This window comes from Lucilia cuprina, chromosome 3 (genome assembly GCF_022045245.1).
Source record: "Lucilia cuprina isolate Lc7/37 chromosome 3, ASM2204524v1, whole genome shotgun sequence".
NCBI classification, from domain to species: domain Eukaryota; kingdom Metazoa; phylum Arthropoda; class Insecta; order Diptera; family Calliphoridae; genus Lucilia; species Lucilia cuprina.
The window spans coordinates 50,256,825-50,283,270 of NC_060951.1; the positions used below are offsets into that span (position 1 = coordinate 50,256,825).

Consider the following 26,446-nt stretch of genomic DNA (forward strand, 5'->3'; position numbering starts at 1 on the left):
TTTCAAACATCAACCATCCGTGGTCATTATGTGTTAAAGTGATTTGTTGTGTGTTTTCAAATTGAGAAAAAATAAGAACGAATGAGAAGAAAAAAATTGTAAAATTGTGCTTGACGTTGAGTTCTTGGCTTGTGTAATGTAAATTTTTATAAAATTAAAACAGGAAATTAAATGAAAATTTTTAAAAAAATAAACATGCCAACGAAAAATGAACAAAAATATTGCAAAAAGTGAAAAATTCTAGAAGGATACCAAGAAAGTCCAAGCTCAGCACAACAAAAAATATACATTTTTTTGTTTCAAACAAAGTAAACTGCGTAATTATTGCTAAAGTAAAATATTGTAAAAGAAAATTTACTTTTAAAGGGAAATTCCAAGTGGAAAATTCAAATTGATAAGGTATTTCAAAATCTAATAGGTTTTTTTTTCGTGGTATATCAACAATAAATTAATAGTTTTTTTCGTGCAATTGTTTTTGGTGAAAAATCGAAGTGTTTAGAGAGAATTGCAACAAAAACAACAACAATAATATCGTATATTGCAGCTGGCTGCAGTTTTGCCCTTCATTGAGAAAAAAAGTATCAAAAAAGAATGAAATAAATTAATATGTAGTTGTTGCTGTTTTTTTTCATTCTTCATTTTCTTCATTGATTCGTTTTTAACAAAAGCGAATCTTTTGTGTGTGTTTGAATGTTAAGTGTGGGTCAAAAAAAGAACGAAAAACAGGAAAAAGAAGAAACAACTTAAAACAGCAACAAAATAATAAACCGTTTAAGTTTTACCCTTGATTTGGCTTAAAAATTAAATAATTAAATATTTTATTTAAACATTTAAATAAATTCTAGTTTCATATTCTCAATTAAGAGGTAGATTTGATATTTAAAGTAAAACCTTTTTTCTACCTTGCACTGAAAATTGTTTCGCTTTAATTAAAAAATATATACAAGAAAGAGTGCAAATGTGTGGGTTTTTATTTCTAACGGTTTTGTCTCGTAGTTAATAATAAAAAAATCGGGTTTTTTTACTGAACTTAATAAATTTATTTAAAAGCTTAACCAATAACAATAAATAAAATTTATAACAACAAAAACAAGAGCAGTTGCATTAAAACAACAAAATCAGTTCAAGGTCTTTTGGTAAGTTAAAGTGTGGTACTATTTTTTAGAATTTATTTGTTTTTGCAAAAATTTACATTCTTTATTGCCAACAATTGAATCGATTTTATTTACTATATCCGTTTCTTGTTCCCTGGGTTTATTGAAAAGCTAAGGGCAAAAGATAACAATTTGTGGATATAAAATAAAAAAATTTTTCTGAAAAACTAATCTGATAATTAGTAACACCTTAAGATAAGGGAACGTGGTACGGCTTTTTAAAAAGAGATCGACATACATATGTATAAATTAATTCGAGATTGGTAGTTTAAAAGTTGGTTGTGTATTACAATTTCCTCTATAGAAGATTGATTGTACAAAATGTGTTTCTATAGGGAATTATGTGTATACATTTTTTTCTATAGAATTTTTTTTTATAGAAGATTAACATTTTCTCTACAGAATATAATTTTCTATACAAAAAAATGTGTATAACAGTTTTTTCAATTAAAACTTTTGCATATTGAAATTTTTCTAACAAAGATTGCTTCTCAACTGTTTTTCTACAAAACACATTATGAGTATAACAGTTTTTTTCTATAGTAAATTTTTATTATGACAATTTTTCTATAGAAAAGTTTTCTTATTATAATATCCTCTATGAAACTTATATTTAATTTATTTTACCTATAGGAAATTGCATTTTTTTATACAAGATTTTCTTAAAAAACAGTACATATAAGACTTTTCCCTATAAAAAATTACTTTTTTCTCTAACAAAAATTATATATTTGTATAGAAAATTGCTTGTATAACTCAATTTCTATAGAAAAAATGTTATTATGTATAATTATTACAATTATAATTATGTTTATAACATATTTTTCTACAGAAAAAACGATATTATTACAGATATTTCTATAGAAAAAAATTTAGTTAACCATTTTCTTTGAAAATTGTGTATTTAACACTTTTTCTATATAATTATGCCTTTTTTCTAAACACTGGTGCCGACTATTGGAAAATTTGGTGTTTTTAACAAAATTTTGCAAATTACTAAAAAATAGTTTTTTTGTTTTTAAAAAATGTTAAGTGGATCTAAAACTTAACTAACAACATAATGGTAATAACTAAAAATCATCGTAATAACATATTCCGACTCTTTAGGGAGATACTTTGAAAAAGAGCAACACGTTAAACTGCCGACTACTGGTACATTTACCATATGTAGAATTTTATTTTTAAAAATGTAATATTTTATCTTGATAACATAATTATGTACTGAGTTGTTTTCTATAAGATGATTTTCAATATATTGCACAGAAAGATTTATTGAAAAAAACCCTGTATGACAAAGTGTTCAAAATTGACGCCCTCTTCTCTCCTTCATTAGATTTGGCATATAGCCAATCCGGAAAAAAAGTTTTCTTAATAATTTCTATAACTGCTCAACATATTCCTCTTAAAATTTTCCCCTTATGATTAGTTGTTTATTAATAATGTTAGTTTAATTGTTTTTCGAAATTAGATGTTATAAGAGAGCTATAAACTTTTTCGTAATACATACATACAAAATTATCACCTTTTTCTCAAATTATTTATTCGTTTTGCAGATATTTTTTTACATTAATTTATTATTACTATTTTTGTTTTTATTTATTTTTATAAAAATCTTTTATATAGTATAAATTTTTCATATTTTTTCTATTATTGCTTCTGTTTTATGACAGAGATGGAAAATGAATGTTTCTTCATATACAAACATATGTATGTATGTATCTTAGTTTTATGACGATTCCCAAAATATTTTAAGTCTAGCGTTGACCGTTCGTGAGCTGGACCAAATTAAAATAGTTGTTCGGAATTATTTTTTTTAATTTTTTGTTTTTAAACAAAAGATCCAATCTTATATTTGGAAAGCTGTTTTAGAGCCGCGTCAAATGATGTATTAACTTTAAATAACGGTCTGCTCATAATTGTCATATTCCAAAATATTAAAAAATTTTACGTTTTTCACAAATATAAATTAAATGTATGCACAATTTTGCACACCACTAGACTTCGCTAACGAACGGACATTGATAGACTATTCATATCTTGGTAACCTTTTTAAAATATAACAAAGATTGTTTGAAGGTGGGTAAAATATTGAATTTAACATGAAAAATTGTGTCCCCCATACGATAATTTCTTGAAAACTGTCCAGCTCACGAATAAACTTAACTGAAAACATTTTGGGTAACATCATATTACATTATAGCGAATATATTAAGAGAAATAACTAAAGCACCATTTTGATTGAGTCGTTCTAATGTACATGCGTAATAGCTGTAATGCACGTTTGTCTGATCTAACAATCGTGTGTACTTACAATACTTCTTTTGAAACATTGTCCGAAGAAGAATTTCTGAATGTTGCAAGACAAAAATTCTAGTTGCTATGATTATTAGACATTTTCTGAATACTTTTCTGACAACATTGTAAGATCTAGCTTCCTTAATAAGATAATAACATTAAGAAAACATTTTATTTGAAAAATTATTTTAAAAGTTTTTCTATATTGAAAATCAAATTTACAATTTATATAACTTTAACAAAATTTTTTGTACGATTTTCCATTCCTGCTATGTGTTTGTCTAGCGTAGTTTAAATTCTTGTATGGTAATGTACTTATTTTGGCGTATGGCAAATGAATAATAATGAAGGCAAATTTGTGAGTAAAACAATGGTGGTCAATTTTTAATTCCACTAAATTAGATTTAAAAATTATGTATTCATAAAAAGAAATTGATCTATCTTTTAATATTATAAGGTTCTTGTGAAACATTTAAATTTTGTTGATGCATTTTTTTCAAATCGAAATAGAAAACAAAAATTTTTTTATAGAAAATTTAAAGAACTTTTTTCTATTAAAAAGAAAATTTAACAAATATTTTTTATGCATAAAAAATATGAAATTTTTCTATTAAAAAGAAAATTAATCAAAATTTTTTTTTAGAAATTTAACAAAAAATTTCTATTAAAAAGAAAATGTAACGCAAATTTTGTAAAATATTACAAAAAAAAAAATATTTAAAAACGAATTCTCATAATTTTTTTCGTTTACAAACCGTTTACACAAATCTAATCGAAAATTAATCCAATTTAATTTTATTATAATAAATAATTATTTTTTGGGTTTTTAAATATATCTGTAACTTAATATAAATGCTATGGACATTTAAAACCCTTTTAATTTAAAATATATTTATTTTTCTGAATTTTACGTTGAAATAAAAATTCGATTTACAAAACACCAAATTCGTTTTTAGAAGCTTCTCGATTTTGAAACCGAATCGATTTATAGAACAGACATGAATGTTCAATAACAATAAAATTTAGCATAAATCTTCTATAAGAAAAAAATTCATCGAAAACAAAAAATATCAAAAATATTCTATAAAAACAAAATTTATCAAAAATTTTCTAAAAAAAAAAACAACTTTGTACCTATTATTAAACAAAAGTTTATAGGTATTTACATAGTTTTTTACACTAAAGCGTAAAATAAAATTGCTCATCAAAACATTTGTTTATAATTTATATTGATAATTTTTTGCGCACTTTATAAATATCAATTAACACTTATAACAAAAATCAAAAAAAATATATATATATAAATAAAAAGAAAATTATAGAAATTAGCACAACATAAACAAATGATAAGAGCCAAACAAAACAAATGTTATTTTGTTATTTTTACATACATAAATGTATGGTGCATTCGATGATCGATCCCCCTATTAAGAAAAGTAAATACCAGTGTACACTTAATAAGGTAGCCTCGTCCGCACAGCTGATCATCAGCTTTTACAATCATATCTGTCAAAATTCCTGTTTGTTTACATAGAAAAAAAATCGCAAAAGGTGTAAAAATTTTAAAAAGTGAAGAAAATTATGGTTTTAAAGGAGTTTTCTAGGTCAACCGTGATTAAATGTCTTTGTTATCCTTCTCTCTTGATAAAAAAAGAAAATCTTTAGCTCCGGCATACGTTCCAAATCAGTTTCAACTATTTTTAACACGACCAATCACTTTTCACAAAAAACACGTTTAATTCGGAAAATTGGTCTTCCCAATAGATATAGTTATGATTTTCAGACATTCAACGTTTAATATATATAATATATTAATATTAATAGTTAAAAATTTAAATAATTGCTAAAAACTCATATTTTTATTGTGTTTATTTGTTGCTTTTTCATTCTACACACACAGCTTTTTTTGACAGATGGGATTATTCTACAATAACAAATCGCCTGTTGTTTTTGTATTGTTGTATTTGTTGTAGCGACGAGGCTACCTTATTAAGTGTACACTGGTAAATACGTTTTTCTTTTTTTTTTAAATTTTAATGTGTAGAATAATACTATCAAAACAAAACACACACTTAATATAAATGTACATATGTATGTTTAAATGTATGTATATACATTTTATATTATTTGATTAAAAAAGTATCTTTAAAAGAAAAATAAAAAACATATGATTAATATTTGTGCAAAAAATGTGAGAAAACAAAGAAAAAAAGTGAGAGAAAACGAGCAAAACTGTCAATACAAAAAGTGTTGTCAATATAATAGAGGTTTGCATATAGGGTGTTTTAGAAATATATGTAAATTAAAACAAGTATGAATGTATAGTCGGGTATAGCAGACAATATGACATCCTACACCAGTTAGTATGTTAAAAATATGTATTATTTTTTTCTTTAAATAATTAAGCATTTAGTTTGTTTTTATCTTAATTCCGGAATTTTTTAACCTTTTGTTGACAAAAAAAATAGATTTTCTATAAGATGGCTCATAATGGGGCAATGGCTAATATGGGTCTAACTCTTTCAGTTTCTGAGAAATGCGAATTTTAATACTTATTTTGAATGTGGGCGTGACACTTTTTAAAATAAAATGTTGCCTATAGTTCCTTCCATATACACAGAAAGACACTGAAAATTTCAGGAAAATCGGTCTTACCATTTAGAAATCTATAGGTTCAAACAGACATACATACAAACACTCATTCATTTTTATACACTACACCACCATAGCGAGGAGGGTATTATGTGTTTGTGCTAAAGTTTGTAACACCCAAAAATATTGGTTCTAAGTTAAAGTATACCAATCGATTCAGAATCACTTTTTGAGTCGATTTAGCTATGTCCGTCCGTCTGTCTGTCTGTGTGTCCATGTAAAACTTGTGCGCACGCTACAGGTCGCAATTTTCAAGATAATTTGATGAAATTTGGCACATACTCTTTTTTTGGTTAAAGGACGATCGCTATTGAAAATGCTTGAAATCGGTCCATTATTTCTCCTAGCCCCCATAGAACCGTACCCCCCGAATCGGGTCTTTAGGCTCATAAGTACGTTAAATGTTTTATAATGTCAACATAAATCAGCAAAAATTAGTTTTATAGAACAATAAATGACAATACTAATTGTTATTGAGATCGGGCCTCACTTGACCCTAGCCCCCATACAGACTCCCCTTCAGACAATGACTTGAAGGTTAAAATTAACTTATAATTACTTATAAAACGATTAAAATCTACATAAATGACTTTAAAGTAGACGTAAATTCATCTACCAAAATTTATAAGGATAGGCCCATATTTATCCCATATTTATTTAAATCTCTTTTTTTGTCAACAATAATTAAAAATATTCTACAATAAAACAAATTAAATGCTTTATTTAAAAAAAAAAATTAAAATTTTAACATACTGACTGGTGTAGGGTATCATATGGTCGGCGAAGTCCGACCATAAATTCATACTTGTTATATATATAGATCGTGACCTTCAAGATCATTAAAGGAATTGGCAGTGTCATTTAAATTTCTATATAATGAAGTTAAGCCGATTTTTTTGACATCCTAAATCGTATACATAAATGAACCCAAAATCCATGTTTGGGGGATAAGGTTGTATGAGATCTATCGATTTCAACAGCTTATAGTGGGGTAGGATACATATAATGTAAAATTTGTTGTTGTTTATTATTAATACATTTTCTTTACATATTAATAATTTTAAAGAGAACAATATTTATATTGGCATCACTATTATTTAATAATAAACTAAAAGTGTATTGCTCTTTTGTTACAAGTACTTGCTATTTATATTTATTAATAGTTTTTAATGTTAATGTAAAAATTACGAAATTATTGTGCTGGTCAGATTTAAAAAAATAAGCAACAAGCTAAGCTAATGGGCAAAGGACTTCTCACCAATTTTATAACCCCCATATTCATAAACAAATTTTTATTTTATAAACGATTTATAAATCAAATTTCGTATGGAAATTTGCCGTTTGTAGCTTAAGACCAATTTTTTATATTCTTAATTTTGAAAAAAATTTAAAATTTTTAACCAAAATCAGCTAAGTAAAAACAATTTTCAATTGAAATTCTATTTTTTTTTAATTTCCACTTTTTAAAAGTTTTTTAAAGTTAAAATACATTTTAATTTTAAATCTCTTTTTTTTTAAACATTTCACATACATTAGCTAAATTGTCATTTGTCATAAAGGAGGAAATGATGCCAAATTTAAACCAAATAAAAATAAACATTTGTTTATTTTTAAAATAAAAAATTCACATTGCATTTAATTTAAAAAAGAAATCATCATAAAAAACCAAACCGTAGCATACATACATTATACTTGTTTTTGTTTTGATTCAAATGTAGAGTGTATTGACATTTTAATCGCAAACTGTTTTAAAAATAAAATAAAAAAAACAATATTATATTCTGGTTTTGTTTACTTTTTTATACCCCTAACCTCATTTTGCAAAATTCAATTCATTGAAAAACGAATGCGCAAATGTCTCATATATTTACTCGATTTTAAAATTCGAATTTTTATTAAACAAGTAGAATTTTTGATTTTTATTTATTTTAAATAAATAAACTTTTAGTAAAAGGAAATATAGTTCCTTATCTTTCTATACTTTATATTATGTATTAAGACAAGGTCATTGCTCTGCGTTGCACCTAAACCACAAACCAAATAAATACCACAAATCGTTTATGTTAACAATAGATTGCAAAACAAGTTCAACAGTTTTTTTCCTCCATTTCTATAGCAATACTAAACCTGGTACCATAAAGTCTATTGTCTATAATCAGAAGCATTCTATGATGCAAGATTTTTACAAAACATGTAACCGGAGCTGAAAACTAGAAATAATAAGAGAAAAAAGCGTGGAAAAACCAAACAAATACTTTTTTGGTGTTGGTTGAATTGGTGTCTTTGTTAAAATATGTATTTGAAACCAAGCTCTCTCACAAAGAAAACCTCAAAAAAGACACATCTTTTTTTCTTTTCTCCATAATATCGTTTTTTCTTTTATCCGAATCGTCATCCATTGTTATACAAACAAACAGACATTCTTAAACAGATATTTTTTCTTAGATTTTGCGTGTTTCTGGTTTTAGTGAAAAGTATTTTGCGTGAGTTTATAAAAATATTTAGTTTCATATTGTATAAGTTTAACATAGAAATTTTATATTAAAAGAATCAGAGATGTCACGTGGGATTACACATAACAAATGGCAAAGTTTGGGGCCTAAAAGAAAGACCTGAAAGTATTGCACCAATTCGTCAAACAGGATTATGAAAATTATATTTTTCACAGTTTTGTGGACTTGAACTTCATTGCGGATTCGTCAGCTATATAATTTAAGTAGATTTCTTCATATTCTGGAATATATTATATAAGAAATTTGAAAATGAAAATTCGATATTTTTTTTTGTAGGAAAATTTTGATCAATGATTTTTTTTTTATAGGAAATTTTTAATAAATTCTATTCGATTAATTTTCTTTTAATTAAAAATTTTCTATAAATTCTACTTTTATAGAAATTTTCGATAAATTCTACTTTAATACAAAATTTTAGATAATTCTTTTTATATATAATATTTTGAAGAAGCTTTCTTTTTATAGAAAATTTTCGATAAACCTTTTTATATAGAATGTTTGATTATTTCGCTTTTTAGGAAAATTTATTTAAAATTATTAAAAAAAATATTCTTTTAAGAATTAAGAATTAATTAGATAAATTTTAAAAAATTTCCTTTTCAAGAAAAAAATTTCATAAATTTTTTTCAAATATTCGTTTTTACAGAAAAAATATATCTCGTAAAGATTTTGTTAAGTGTTAGTGGAAGTGTTAAAAGAGGAAAGTACTATTTGAATTGCACCAAAAAAAAAAAAAAAATGTACGAATATTTTGTTTATTTCTGATGCAGATTATATAGGAAATATTTTGTGTATATTTGTTTCGTTTCTTTATGAGGATGTATTTTCATTGTTGCACCGTTATGTGGTGGAAATTCCTCTGACATACAAATTTTTTAAACGAATATATACGGAAGATGCGCATACATATAGATATGAGTAAATATATGAGAACATACCTACAACATTTAGACGGCTAATAACCTTTTGGGGAAAAAGTTTTGTTCTTTTTCCTTGTAAAAGAAAAAACTGATAACTTTTACTGAAGACATTTCTGAACAAAGAAGAAAAAAGTATATATGTAAATGGAAAAAAGTATCTTCCGTTATTGTAAGTAGTCATGTATAAAATTTAAATGTTTGAAAAACTTCTACAGACAAAAGAAGTGATTACACAAAAGTTTTGAAAGAAATTTTGAAGGTTTAACAGATGTTGCTAAAGACAACAATGGCGGAAGTATTGTTTGTGTATTTCGGTAGATAATTAACCACTTCCAAAACTTTAAAAGTTTATTATGTAAAAAAATGGTTAAGAGAAATGAAAATAATAAAGGGAAAAGATGACATCGGGTTTAAATTAATTTTTTTCCTTTTAAATATTTAAATTTCTTTAAGGAATAGCAAAATTTCTAGAAAACATCAATATGTACCTATATGACTATTGTAATTGTAATAAAAGTGAAATTATTCTTATTATGTCTGGAGTCATCTACAATGACTCCACAAACAATATAGACATTTCTACAGACAAAAGAAGTGATTACACAAAAGTTTTGAAAGAAATTTTGAAGGTTTAACAGATGTTGCTAAAGACAACAATGGCGGAAGTATTGCTTGTGTATTTCGGTAGATAATTAACCACTTCCAAAACTTTAAAAGTTTATTATGTAAAAAAATGGTTAAGAGAAATGAAAATAATAAAGGGAAAAGATGACATCGGGTTTAAATTAATTTTTTTCCTTTTAAATATTTAAATTTCTTTAAGGAATAGCAAAATTTCTAGAAAACATCAATATGTACCTATATGACTATTGTAATTGTAATAAAAGTGAAATTATTCTTATTATGTCTGGAGTCATCTACAATGACTCCACAAACAATATAGACATTTCTCTTTTAGCGCATGTTCAAGTTCAAAATTATCTCTATGGAATACTTAGACTACAATTTAAATTTTATTTACTAAATAATAAATATGCATTTTATTTATACTTTAAACATACAGGACCCTTTTTTCTTTGTTCAATATGATCTTATAGTATTTATTGCACAAGTACTCGGGTTTGTTGTAGTAATATTTTCTATTTGTCTTTTATAAGCAATAAATAAATTCATAGATGTTGAATCCCAAATGAGTATGAATGCTGACAATAATTGCATGCTAAGTAAAACATTGTCTCCATAAATAATTCTTAATCAAACATATTGTATGTCTGCTATGCTGTTTGAGCTTTAGCAATACAAACTCTATCGTTTGTGTATTACGTTCGTGTTCAGGCAGATCATTAACATTTGTGTCACTTTACGACTCCCAGACAAGTAACTAAGCATGGAGCAAGTATGGAGAATGTAGATTTCATTTTATTGCATTTGCTATTGTTAGTAAAGTACCCTACATTTGGTGTGATTGAATATGCTGCCGTGAGATCAACATCGGATTTCTTTTTAACTATTCAAGTCAAGTTTACCAAAAATATAAAAATAAAGAAACCATCGGCATTTTGCTATAATTTTTTAATTAAACTTTTATTTTTTTACAAAAAAAATCGATAAAATATTTTTTTATAAATTTGTTTTTTAAACATTTTATTTCACTTCTCTTTTTTATCATTCCCTTCATCCCTATTGTAAAAAAAGTTCGGTTAAATAATATTTTATAGAGAATACTCTAGAAATTTTGTAATAGACAGACCGAAATTCGTCGTAATGGTATTATTTTTTCGAAAATTAAAATTACATTTTCTTCTAATCATAAAAGAACAAACACGAAGAACTAAGGCAACCAATGCAACATCAATCCATGCAACAAACGACCCATTACAGCAATGCGCTGGTGTTAATGACGACAATGATGATGATGATGTACAACAAACATATCAAGAAATCATCAACTCCTTCTATATCTGTTGATTTGAGTTTGTCGCTGCTGTTGTTGCTGGTTTGTTTTTATTTGCTGCTAATATTGTTGCTGTTATATTGCTAACGACTTTTTAAGGTTTTTTTTATACATTCCTTCTTGATACATTAATTTGTATGAAAAGAGTGTGTATGAATTCTAGTTGCTGTTGTGTTGTTGATTTCTTTATACCAGTTGCCTTGTTGTTTCTTGTTGATTTTATTTGGATTTTTATACCCTACACCACTTTAGTGGGGAGGGTATATTGAATATGTGCTCGAGTTTGTAACGCATAGAAATAATAATCCTATATCTGCCTTATAGTATATTTATCGGCTCTGAATCATTTTCTGAGACGATTAAGCAATGTCCGTCTGTCTGTCCATATAAACCTTTTAAGCCAATTACATTTCTCTTTTCTACCCCGTGTACCTATATCGCAAAATTTCTTAATGATCGGTCTTAGGGCGGTCTGGTTTAATATATGTTTCGTGTTTTTCAGTTATCAGTAAAGTTACTTATTATCTTAGTTTAACTGAAAGTAATTGGCCAATTAAACTCAAGTTATAAGTGAGAAAACACAATTAACAAAAATTATAAAACAATGACTTCGGAAGAACAAAAACATAATATTTTAGTAAATTGCAATTTTCTGATTTGTTTTGTTTCATTAAGTATTGTTTTAAATGTTTATTTAATAATTTTCCAAAATTTTACATTTTACAAAAGTATTGTTTGCAAAAAACTGCTGTTCATTGTTTATGTTTTTTAGTGAAATACTAACAAAGTTAACTGTGCTTAAATCTAAAACTGAAAAACACAATTATCGGTTAAAGTCCGCCTAAGTTTGTTCCGAGTTTAATCTAACAGCAAGTTATGTCTAGTTTAACTGATGAGTAAGAAACCCGCCCTTAATTTGTTTTTATAAGGTCTGTCCCAGAATTCCATTCCGATCGAAAGTGGAATTATCTTTCCTAATTTTCTTTATCAAAAAAGAAAAAAATATAACTTTTTTTCAAAATGAAATCACTTGAAATTTAAGTTATAATTCCACTTTTGAACGGAATAGAATTCTAAGACAGACCTGTTTCTCTTTCATAAACATTTGTATTTGGATGAAATTTAGAACAAATACATTTTACTTTAACAAAAATCCCTTGACCAAATTTTGTTAGGATCGGTTCATATTTGACTCTAGACTTCTTTAGAGAATCAGAATTTAATCAAAAATATATCGAAATTAATTCAAAATAAAAAATTAATGCTTTATTATTTTAAATAACACACTATTAAGATAACTGGAGTAGGGTATAATTTGGTAAGCTAGACTATACTTACACAATGTTGTTGATATTTTAGTTGACTTAAATCTACTACATACTACCGACTGTTGTCAGCCAGCATTCACTACAACATTATGATGTTGACTGTAAAAACCAACAACTTTTCCAAAACAATTCATACAGAAAAATACTGAACACAGCAGAAGAAGTAAATATATAAAAAAAGAATTGAAATGAAAAACCTGCCAAGCAACGAACCAACGTATCCACCATCCAAACAACCAACCAGCAATTGTAAACTAAACAGTACAAGTTGAGACGTTCTCGAGTGCAGTTGATTTTTTTATATGAATTTTAAAATACTCGTGTAACTTGCGGAAAAATACAAATGGTGTAAAAAATAATTTACATAAATTATTATTATAAAGAAAACGTTTCATATATGTTTTTAATTTTTTTTTGCAAATCTGTTGTGTGTTATTTTCCCTATAAAAAAAGGTAATTAAATTTTAATTACTTTTTATTTTGCCACTGTGTAAAGTAAAAATTTATGCCGGTTGACTGGTTTTCTTATAAAATTGTTTTTTCTGATTTATTAATTTAAATGGTTCTTTGTGTTGCTGTTGGTTTAATTAACTGTAAAAGATTTAAATTAATTAATATTTGCTGCTTTTGTCTGGAGTGTGTTTTTTTTTTTGGTTTGTTTTCTGAGTCAAGTGTATAAGCCTCTTTCTTGTCTTTTCATTTTACTTCCTTTTATAATTTTGTTTATTTACATTTATATTTGTATCTGTTTTATTTTTTCTGTTTTTGGCAAAATGTCAAAGAACTGTTTAGTTGTTGTTTTTGTTGTATTATTGGTGGGATGGTTGGTTGTCTTTGGTTTCCTTTTATATTATTTTCTACTTTTGATAATTTATATTATTAATTTTTCATATTTTTTCTTTTGACTTGTCATCACAATCAAAACAATGACATGACATCGCTGTCATGGCTAGCTATTGTTATATGCAGGGCAACCACAAAACAATTAAGTATTGTATTTTTTTCAATTTAAATACTTTTGGCAGCGATTTGTTAAAATTTATTTCTGCTTTGATAAATATTTAACTAATTTTGTTTGAACTCATATTTAGTCACTCAAAATTTTGTCGTCCTTCCTCTGATCCTTTATTACAAATTCTTAAAAAGTAACTTTAAAAGCAAATTTTTAATTTTTATAACCTTTTTCGGTTACCCTGTTCATTATCTTCGAGTTTAGCTGGTAAAGAAAAAACCAAACATTAATAGAAAACAAAATCATCATCTTGGTTGTCATTTGGTTTCAGGCTCTGTTCGTTCATTTCTTCATTAATCACACAAGTCAGTTATTAGTTCAACGAACCTATTTTTTATTAAATTGTAGACGTATTCTTTTCTTTTTGTAAAAGTAACATTTTCTTGTGGATTCTCGGTATTTATGGATTTTTTGTTTACCGATAAGGTAAACAATTTGATAATCAAAGACGACATATAGATTTTGTAAATTAAGAAAATCAATATTTTTTTAAATAATCTAAATGTAAATATTTTCACCAGCAGTTTGGTATTTAAAACTAGAACTAGTTCATAAGACTAGTTGTATATTTTATAGAAATTTAGAAATATAACTAAAATGTCAAACACGATATGGTTTCTGCAAGTTGTGGCAAAAGAATAGAACAGTCTAAAATCTGTCATAGATATTTGTACAAAATGCTTTATAAAAAGTCGAAAGATTTTTCTGAAAAGTCGCAAGTCAAAATTTAATTGTAAACCAACTTTTGGAAAAATGCATAAAAGAATAGTTTACTTTTTTAAGGTTTTCATATAAAGATCAATTTCATAAACTTTCGCTAAAAAATAAATTTATTACAGATTTCTGTTATTTTCTCCATTAAGAGTATATGTTATACCACTATTATTTTAATATTTTAAAAAATTATTCAATCATTCTTTTTACTAATTTAAGAAAATTTGTCATTATTTCTCGAAATTTGCTCCTTTAAAAATAGAATGGAAAATATAATTCTTTATTCAGAAACTTATTGAAACATTCGCGATTGTTTTGGCATTTTCTATTAATTTGAGATTTATTAATGCAAACTTATTTAAAATTTAAATTCTTCAATAATGTTTTAAATTAAAATATAAAACCCTTAATGGAATAAGGGCGGGTTTCTTACGACTCAGTTAAACTAGGCTTAACTTGCTGTTATATTAAACTCGGAACAAATTTAGGGGGACTTTAATCCCTGAACTTTTAAAGTTCAGTTAACTTTGTCAGTACTGCCAAATTTTCACTCAAAAATATAAACAACAAACATCTGATTTTTGCAAATAATACTTTTGTAAAATTAAAAATTTTAGAAAAATTTTAAATAAACATTTAAAACAATAATAAATAAAACAAAACAAATCAGAAAATTGCAATTAACTTAAAATATTGAGTTTTTGTTTTTCCGAAATCATTGTTTTATTGTTTTTGATAATTGTGATTTCTCACTTATAAGATAAGTTTAATTGGCCAATAACACTCAGTTAAACTAAGATAATAAGTAACGTTACTGTTTACTAAAAAACACAAAACATGTATTAAACTGGGTTTAAACAAAGAATGTAGATTATCTTTGTCTGAAAAACCCGCTCTAAGTCGTTTTTAATTCCTTGATTTATAGTCTATATTCAAGATATAAAATCGGTGCAATTTCTCTTGACAAAGTTTTATTTAAATAAGAGAAATAAATCGTCGAAAAATTACTACGAAGTTCATTAAAATTGAACAATATAATTAGGAAATTGTACATTGCCTATTTATTTCTTGAGGGAATAATATTTACTATTATTTTACATATGGCGTACTTCAACCCGGACCACTAACATCTTCTTTGTTGATGTCGTTGTTCTTTAGCCATTATAAAATAATAATTCCTTTTTCCTTGCACAGTAACTTCATACTAATTTATTACAACATACATATGTATCTACTACTACTTACTATTTATACATGTATGTTCTACTAAATAGGTATGTACAACATTGTGACTTTAAGACCTTTTGTATTTTTTTTGTTTACATAAATATTCTTTTAAAGTTGTCGTTGTTTTATGTAAACAAACATGTACGTACATATGTATATTTGCTAAAAACTAACTCTCGCACTAAAGTTCATTAAACGTTTGTTATTGTCACTGTAAAAGGCAACCAACCAAACAAACAACAACCCACCAAACAACCCATTTCGAAATCATAACAAAGAGCAACAGCTGTTGTGCAAAAAAAAAAATAAAAACAGAGAAGGAAAACAGAAACAAATAAAAACAAACTTTTTTGTTTGTATAGTTGTTGTTCTCTTACAATATATATACATAATTATTTCAGTGGGGTTTGTTTTTGCTATTTATTTTGATTTTATTTCATTTCGCAAATACACTGTCTTTTTTTATGAATCAAAAAAAAAAAAAAACAAACTCATGGGCTCTTTTCTTCAAATTTTTTTTGTAAATCAACGTCATTTTCTTTTATTTTTAATTTATCTGTTTATTGTTAAATGTTATAAATTAAAATAAATAAAATTCCTTTCAAATTGTGTTTTCCGCTTGTTAGAAAATATTTTGTTTATTTATGTTGTGCAAAACTGTTTATTTTAAAAAAAGATTACACTGTGTGACAGCAAAATATATTTGAAATGAGACCAAGTGGGATTTGTAGATCTATGATGTCTGTGCCGTCATACCATATTTAGAATTTATAATATTACCGCAAAATCCAGGGTTATTAAATTTATTTTATTTGATTTAATTTAGATTTTTTTCAATTTTTGGGATTTTTTATTGAATTTTTCATTTTGAATTTTTCGAAAAGTTTTAATAATCTTTTTCTCGCAGTTCATTTTACAAGAGTTGAATAATAATTATTTAAAAAAGATAATACCTAGCTAATATAAGTTTTATTAATAACGTTTTCTGACTCACTCCTCATGTACCTTCTCTACACAATCATTGTTGTACATAAAATGTTTTTTTCTTTTCTAGGTACCTTTTATATCGGCTCTTCTCTACTCTTTTTTATACCCTACACCACTATAGTGGGGAGGGTATTATACGTTTGTGCTGTTGTTTGTAACACACAAAAATATTGGTCCTACACCCACCTTTAAGTATACCGATCGACTCAGAATCACATTTTGAGCCGATTAAGACATGTCCGTCCGTTTGTCCATGTAAATCTTGTGCGCAAGGTACAGGCCGCAATTTTCAAGATAATTCGATGAAATTTGAACCAAGCAAGAACGAACTGTTATTTAAAAATATATCCTTTTCCCAAATTTACCGATGATCGGCCCATATTTGACTCATATAAAGGCTCATTTAGAAATTTTAGTTTTTTTTTTTTATCAATAAATTGCTTAAATATTTTGGAATTATGCTAACATTCAACATAAAAGTTTTTTATAAAAAAAAAAATTAAAAATATACTCATGGTGTAGGGTATTATATAGTCGGTCATGACCGACTATACTTTCCTATTTGTTTTTGGTTTATATTTTTATATTCACAGTTTATTTTATGTATATTTTTCTTATATTTCGTTTATTTTAAATTTTTTTCTATATATTTTCCGCCATTATGTCTGCTTACAATCTGTTAATGCAATTCCGTTTCTTTTACTTATTTTTTTCTTGCATTTAGACGCCACCGCAGTCTGTTTTATTGCAAATTGAAAAATTTTGTATATGTTGCATTTTGGTTAGACAAATAAAAAACCAACAAAATCTTGTTCTGATATCTGTATCTGTTGTCTATAAAGTTTTTCCCTTTCCAAAAAATTAAGATGTTTATAAGATACATATTTGTTGTATTTCAAGTTAAACATGAAATATTAGAAGATTGAATATGTTTATTTAAGACTTGCGTATGGGTATATTTACATATGTATGTATATATTTTGTTTGGTTTAATATGGCATAAGAATTGTAAAATTATTTGTTAAACGAGTTAAAGAAAAATCAGACCTACAGCGGCCTAAACTGTGGTTTAGATGAGAATAGAGTCTGGTCTCTAGACTGAGATTGCAATCTCATCTATAAAGCAGATTGCCAGGTCTAAAGGAACAAGATAGTCTATAGATCAGACTATAGTTTAGCCTATACACGAACCTGTGGTTTCGTCAGTAAACAAGACTAAAGTATCGTGTGTAAACCAGATTATAGTCTCGTCTATCAACCAAATATAAAATTTCAATCGGCAAAATAACTTTTGATTAAACTATAATCGGAGATGGAGTTAATTTGGCTTATTCTTTATTTCAAAATTTTCGTTGTGAAAATGTGTACTAAAACAGTAAGGATTTTCATATAAACGCTTAAGTTTCCCATTTGTGTAAGTGGGCAAGTTTATTCGACTTGTTTCATGAAATCCCTGTTCAAAATCTGTTCAATTACAATATTTATAAACACTTAAAAACAATGTCAAACAAAATCAAAAAACAATAAATTATTTTAACAAAAAAATTTACAAAATATGTTTAAAATGTGAATATTCAAGTCCATAAATTCAAAAGTGAACAATAGCGAACGGATTTATTAAATGCACAATGTGTTTGCGCAAGTTTGCAGGTCTAAATAGTCGCTCAAACTTATAAGGGTTGCGCAAATCAATTTCCATAAAAGTCAACTGCTAGAATGGAAACATGCACAGGTTGCACAGTTTACGAGGGTTTTGAACGTTTAAATGAAAACCCTTAATATATATTTTATATTACTTTACATTTTCCATTCCTGGTACAGACAATGGTGTACACCATACATAAATTCCATAAAAATGCAACTTTACTTTAACATTTTCTTTAGTTTTACTTTAAAATAAATCTTGTGGTTTTTAGTTGATAAACTGTTTCTGGCAGTTTCGTCTCTTAACGATTTCTTTGGCAGTCTCAATACCAAATGATGTGGTTAAAACGTTTACACCAACCACATCACATGAAACATCCACAACAGACCGCATCCGACACCAACTCTCAATAACGTCTTAAAAAATAATATACTTCATCAATTTTATGGTTTTTTATATAAGTATGAACGTACAAAAGAAAAGTTTGTCTGTTGCAACTGATACTTTAAAGAAAAAGTTTATTTAAACATTGGGTTTTCTTTAAACCACATTCTATGATGATGTACTGTTGTATAGGAACTTGGTCATTCCTTTCTTTCAAGAAAATATAATTTGTCTTTCAATATCTCATTGCCACAGTTTGTCTTTGGGTGACATTATTTTAAGGATTTGAAGTAATTTTTTAATTCCTTTCCTTCTTAATGGTAATGTAGAATAAATGCAATTTTGTGTTAAATTTCATTTTCGTTTTTTTATATCTGCGGAGTTTTTTTTTCAAATAACATAAAGCTTTTAAAGAATTCGGAATGTTTAATGTTATAAGTGTCTGGTATTGGCAAAGGATTCAACCATAATCACTTTGTAATTGAGAGCATTAAGCATATTTGTATAATTTGATATAATAGGTCATTAGCATTGCATTCTGTAGCGATTCAAAATGTTTAAGATCATTTATTTAATAACTTTTAATTTAATAAAATTTTAAAATAGATTTTTTCACATTTTGTTCTATTTCTGATTGAGTTTAACGTTCAATGTACGACTTTTAATTTTATTGTGTATTCATAAATTTTCTTAAGCCATATTTTTTTTTCCATTGTTGTTTCATATTTGGGCTTGTATTGTGTGTTGCTGCTGCTGCAGTTTGTTCTCCATTTATGTTCATTGGACATGTTTAAAATGCAAACATGGTTCTTGATTTTTTCAATGTTCAATAGGTTTTTTTCTCTACAACTATTATAATAATTCATTGTATTGAATGTATAAAAAAACCGACTAACCATTGACAGCATATAAATTCTAGATTGGGCTAATCAATTATGCATATTTTATTTGTAAGAGAATTTTGAATAAAATCCGATTAAACAAATTTGCACTTTAGACTGCATAAGCACTCAGTTTTTTTCAAAATTTTCTAAAGCAATTTATTTACCATGTTTTTTAATAAAATTATTGAACATTTTTTATAAAAAGAAAATTTAACGAAAATTTTATATAGAAAAAAATTTATGAAAATTTTTCGTAAAAAGAAAACGAAAATTTTTTATAATTTTGTAATGTTTTTTCTTAAAAATGGGAAAATTTATAAAAAGTTTTTTATAAAAGAGAAAACATTATAAAAATAAATTTTTGAGAAAATTTTTAAAAAACCTAAAAGAATTTCCCCTTATTCATAAACATTTAATTTTAAAACAGGTTTATAAAACAAAATTTCCATACGAAATTTAATTTGTTTCTAAAATAAAATTTTGTTTATGAATAAGGTTAATTTGCTGTAAATTTTCTAAAAAAAAATGGAAAATATTCGAGACCGAGATAATTAATTTATATCGGTTTAGTCGGGTTTAGCAGATTATAAGTTCTTTCTTGATTTTCATTAAATATTTGTAGAGTACATTCAGTTCGTTGTAAATGATAGCAACACAAAAAGGTAAAAACAAAAAAGTACAAAACATTATCCACATAATAATTGATAATGAAAATACGTTAAAGGAAAACACATTGAAATCATTAATAGCGACAACATTTCTTTTCCCACAATATAAAATCAAATAATAATCGATTCAAACTGCCAGCAAATGAAATCATTCCATCCTTTACAACGTTAACACTGTAGTCTCGAAAACAAAGAAAAGCAGATGCAACAATAGCATTTTTTTAAATCATCAACTGATTATCGTTGTTGTAGCTTTTGGTTGAACGTGAGTATACACCATATGCAGTGTAAAAACAATTAAAAAAATATACAACAAAATTAACATAACAGATACGTGAGACCGACAGACGGACGGACGGAGTGACTGACAGTCAGACAGATTTGCATACATGTGTACGACTTAAAACAGGCCTTAAAATTGCAAACACTGTCTTGTAAAACTTTATTGTTGTTGTTGTCTTTGGCATATATTGATTATAACATTATTATATTCACATTGTAATCTCTTTGTCTTGAGTTTCTATATATACATTCATTCTTTCGTATTTTTTATATAAATTTTTTGCTACGTTTCAGGAAATTCAATATTTAAACAGTGCAGGAGAGTGAAAATGAGATACTGAGAAAAACAAAATACACCAAGCATTTTTTATATTAAACAGCAAAAAAAAAAAAAAAACACAAATAATCAGTTTATTGTGGTTTATTGTTGTACTTTGGAAGTGGAACGACGACTGTAAAATCTAATATACAAATATACAAAGACATATTTTTGTTGATGGTATTTTAAGTTTATTTAAGGAGTTGATTTCAACAAACACTTCCATAGCTCATACCATCATATAGATAGATACTAAGCAACCAACCATTCAACCAAGTTACCATCACTATCAACACCACCACCAACCACGAACACTACCAACCAACCAATATCAATATCACAGCGCACTAGAGCGAAATCATCATTTTGTTTTATTACAAAAACTAGCGGCAGACGGTTATTTACCCTTTTATGAAAAAAAAAAAACTAAAAATATAAAAAAATTGTACAAGCTGTAAAACGAAACGATCTTTAGTAAAAAAATACAACATAAAGAAATACGCTGACAGCAAAAAAAATCTGAGTAAGTTTTATTTTTTCAGTTTTCGTAAAGACAACTCTATTGTCTAGGGTCTAGGTTGCACCATTTCCAGGGATCTTTGAAATAAAAAGTGTCTCCCATAAGGAATTGAAAGCAAAATTTATCCAAAATGATACTTTAGGACACAATTCCGAAATATTTAGCTTTTAGGTTTCTCTAATAGATTCATCCTCCACTTTTAAATGCAGCTCTGAATTTGTAAAGGTGTATAAAACATTTTTTGAGTCGATTAAGACATGTCCGTCCGGCTGGACGCAATTTTCAAGATAATTTTATGAAATTTGGACCAAGCATATTTTTTGGCACAGGAACGAAGCCTATTGAAAATGGTTGAAATCGGTCCATTATTTCACCTAGCCCCATACAACCGTACCTCCCGATTTGAACTTTTTATGCCATAATTACGTCAAATATTCTGCTATCTGTCTTAAAATTGGCACAAATAAGTTTTATATAAGTATAAATGACACTGCAGATTTTCGTAAGGATCGGCCTATATTTGACCCTAGCCCCCATACAAACCCTCTTCAAAAAATGACTTAAATGTCTAAAATTGACTTGTAACCATTTGTATCGCATATAGTTTCCTAGACGTAATTTCTAAAAAAAAAATTCAAATCAGTGATATTGAGGAATGTTATTTCCATAATAACATTGCATACTCTAAGATACTTCGGTTTAACTTCGGCGAATGCCTGACAGTATTAAAAAAGTGCACCAGAGTTTCACTGTCCTCTTCACATGCCCTACATTCGTCAGAATCCGCATGTCCAATTTTGTATAGAAGTTCTCATCATAATAACCTCAGACTTCATTTCGAGGAGATTTCTCGTCTTATATAAAAAGGAAAATATATCGGAAATTTTTAATAAAAACAAATGTAACGTAAATTTTCTATAGAAACATAATCTGAAGAATGTCTGTAAATAAAAAAAATATCAAAAATTGTAAAGTAGAAATTTGTAACCGCTTATGGTCTATTGAATATTTTTAAATAAATAAATAAAAAAATCTCTTAAATATAAATTGTATTAGAAATTTTCTTTAGCAAAAGCGATTATCTAAAATGTAATTTTACATGTGTTTTTTTTTAATATTTTAAAAACACTAATTTTAAGGAAATGGTGTAAAATTGCAATCTCTCGAAGAAAAATATTTTAAAAATACTATAAAACACAATATACTCTATGTTTAATATGTACATGGCAGGAGGTAAATAAAAAGTTTCTGTTTTTTTCTTCCATATACTTTTAGTTCTCAGACTTGATGGTAAATGGCTTAACACTATAGTAAACATTTGCAAACATTCTTGTTAAAATTTATGGAACAATTTTTGTCAGACGGTAAAAAAAGCTGCTGCTGTTGGACAAAGAAAATAAACTAGAGTTAAAACAGCTGCAACTACAGCAACAATAATAAGTACAACACACGACAGTCTACAGCAACAAGAGTGGGTGCAGTTATAGACCAGACTATAGAAACAATCCCATCAACAATTATCAGCAATTTGTATAATGTTTGCATTGTATTTTAACTAGAAAAAAGATATTAAACGACTACATCAACAATAATAACAATAATAGTATCTCCAACTGATTGTGAGTAATACTATAGACAACAACAACACATTGCTGCCATTTAATATAAAAAAAATAAAGAAGCAACAACAATAGCAGCAATTGCAACAACACAAGTATTATTAAAAAAATAAACATTTAAACGTAATAAAGCAAAAAATAAATTAAAAAAAGAAACGTGCTAAAAACAGCTGTTACGGTTTTCAACGCCACCGCCGGACCGACTCTGCTGCTGTCATTACATTTTGCAGGAGTGTGTATGAACCTAAAGTAAACATATGTACGTAAATATGTAGTATAAAAAACCAATAAACTTTCATTAAAGATCTCTTCTATAAAACCATACCTAGACATCGAATCACATACATATTTTTATAAACAAATATATAAAGTATTCATTATTTTTTACAAACATACACTAGTGTGAATGTGTGTAATTACACATTGTATCTACAACTCGAATAATGCCTGTCCATTCTATCTACAATCTGTCTAAGTAACTGACTGAACTGCTGCTGCTGTTGTTGTCTCTGGTATCTATGTATTTTTCGAATTGCTGCTTGCAATTCACTCACCTAAAACCAAAACAACAAAAAAAGTTCAGTCTACCATCTGAGTTTGCGTTATTTAGTTTGTTACGAGTCGTTGCGAAGTCTGCAAAATGAACTGAAATGAATATTGAAGAAAACAAAATATAAAGTGATCGTTATATTACAAAAAGAAAAAAAAAACGCAAAATTTAAAATATAAACAACCATATTTTTTCTATTTATCATCAGTTTGTTTAATTCTCGTGCGGATTTTTACAATTTTATTATTTTGTTGTTGTTGTTTCGTTTTAATTTGTTTAAAATTTCCAGTGCTTGATTGGTTTTTGCTCTAATTATTTTTGTGCGGAAGACTTCAGTTTAGTTTTTGTTTCTTTTTCAAATTGTCAAGAAAAAAGAAAAAAAAGTTTAAAAAAACTCTTAAAGTTGTTTCAATAGCAAAATGTATTTTGAGTGCTAAATACATAAATTTCATTTACATTAAATTTTTTCTTTTAAAATTTCAAGTTGCAAACAAAAAAGTGAGTGTTGTGCAATTAACGCTTTTAAATCTAAATTATTTCAATATTATTTATTCAGACATACATGTTTTTAACACTTTTTCTTAAATGTTTCTTTTTTTTATTTTTACCATTTTAGATATTCAAAGTTTTTTAACGTGCTAAAAATTAATTTGCAAGTGAAAGAAACATTTTCTTAAATAAACAAAGAGTGAGTATTCAAAAAAAAAAAATCTGTTGACTGTTGTAAACATTTAAAATGTGTGTTTACATTTGTAAATTATTTATTAGCAAAATGTTTATTATTTCTTTGGGTGATTAAATGTTTTAGTTTAAATTATTTCAATTTTTATTAATGTGAAAATTTGATTTAAAAAAAATGTAATAAATTTTTTCTAAATTGGTAAATTTAAACGTTTTTCGATAAATTTGCAGTTTAACAGAACATTTTCTATACGAAGCTAATTTATAAAAAATCTCTAAATAAAAATTTGAATAAGAAGAAAATTTATCTTAAATTTTTATAAAAAGGAAATTCATCGTAAATTTTCTATAGAAAGAAAAAAATCGTAAATTTTCTATAGAAGGAAAAAATCGCAAATTTTCTATAAAAAGAACATTTATGTAAATTTTCTACAAAAATCAAATTTATCGTAAATTTTCTATAAAAAGAAAATTTATCGTAAATTTTATATAAAAAAATTGAACACTTTTTAAAAAAGTAAAAAAAAAAATAAATTTTCTTTTAATAGAACATTTTTATTAAAAACTAAATTTATTAAAATTTTTATTTAATAAAAAATATTTTTTTTTTATATAAAAAAAGAAATTTTCTATAAAAAAAGAAAATTTATTGAAAAATTTCTCTAAAACTTAATTTAGCGTAAATTATCACTAAAATTTTATTAATCATAGTTTTTTTTACAAAAATTAAAAAAAATTATATTTTTAACCACTGATGACGAAATAATTAATATCTTTTCAATTTTACTTAATTTCAGCTTTTACAAAAGAAAACAATAACAGCAACTAAAAAGCAAACAACAACATGGTTAAAACATTTCAATCTTATTTACCGTCCACCAATCGGACCTACTCATGTGTTCACTGTCGAGCTCATTTAGCCTCACACGATGAGCTTATCTCAAAATCATTTCAGGGTAGTCAAGGACCAGCCTATCTCTTTAATTCTGTAGTTAATGTGGCCTGTGGTCAGACAGAAGAAAGAGTACTGCTTACCGGACTGCATGCAGTCGCTGACATCTATTGTGAGTGCTGTAAAACACCGTTGGGTTGGAAATATGAACATGCCTATGAATCGAGTCAAAAATATAAAGAGGGTAAATACATCATAGAATTAGCACATATGATTAAGGAAAATGGCTGGGATTGAACGTAGTGAATTGTAAATAGAAAAAAAGTTTGATACTTTTAAGAAAAAAAGGCAAAGAACTACTACTGAGCTACGGTGAGACGTGATAAAATTTTTATATATGACAGCAAGAAAAAAATACTACTTTCTTTTTTGTTGAGCTGCTGGTCCTAAGGGAGAAATAGTGGCTGGGAGTTTAGTTTACGCGTAATCTATAAGAACATCATCATCAGCAACAACAATATAAATATTTTAAACAAATACGTATTATTACAAAAAAAAAAAAAAAAAAAAACACAAATCATGCATGGGACTTATAAGTCTGATCACAACTGAAGAAGAGTAAAAGCACAAATGCATTCTGTGTATTGGGCCAAAAATGAAGATTTGTTTTGCAAATATGTATCTTGGTTTAAAAACGAGGTTTGATTTAAGTGTGGCTATTTGTGTGTTTTACTACTTTATATACATATATGTACGAGTATTTTATAAGTAGCTATAATTTTAATGAAAAAAACAAAATATGAAAATATATAAAATTCTAGTTAATTTTTAATTAATACTAAAGATGTAAAGAGCATTAACTTAGAAACACAACATTTAGTTAAAAATTTTCAATAACAACAACATCACCCACCTAAAAAAGAAAAAAAAAAAAAACAACACAAATCAAACAAAAGTTAAATAACTTCATACACACTAATTTTCAAAACTTCTTTTTAAACAAATTTGATTTTTTTTGTATTTTAAACTTCTTCTAAACACTCTGCCTCTAAATCTCCCTTTTGAAAACAATATGTTTTTTGGACCAAATTTGTAAAAAAAAACACAAACAAAAAACGAAAAAAAACCTACTTAAACAGAAAGCATACTTTTATAAAAAATTGGAATATTTTTTATAATAAAAAGTTAAAAAATGCTTGCTTTAAAAAGCTTTTCTTTTCCAATAATGAAATGTGAAATTAAGAAA

The 26,446-nt window shown here is 26.2% G+C and overlaps 1 protein-coding gene across 6 annotated transcripts; it reads left to right on the forward strand.

Moving 5' to 3' along the window:
• LOC111686933 (protein yippee-like) lies at positions 1 to 26,145 on the forward strand. 6 transcript variants are annotated; one of them, XM_046945328.1, is made up of 5 exons: positions 1 to 399; positions 20,914 to 21,461; positions 22,734 to 23,336; positions 24,244 to 24,315; positions 25,106 to 26,145. In XM_046945328.1, exon 5 carries the CDS (start codon positions 25,153 to 25,155, stop codon positions 25,495 to 25,497), a length of 345 nt encoding a protein of 114 aa, XP_046801284.1. In that variant the 5' UTR covers positions 1 to 399; positions 20,914 to 21,461; positions 22,734 to 23,336; positions 24,244 to 24,315; positions 25,106 to 25,152; the 3' UTR covers positions 25,498 to 26,145. The 6 variants fall into 6 exon arrangements, with proteins under 6 accessions (XP_046801284.1, XP_046801286.1, XP_046801283.1 ...); XM_046945327.1 differs by lacking the exon at positions 1 to 399 and adding an exon at positions 13,086 to 13,269; XM_046945329.1 differs by lacking the exon at positions 1 to 399 and adding an exon at positions 20,471 to 20,602.
• The last annotated feature ends 301 nt before the right edge of the window (positions 26,146 to 26,446 follow it).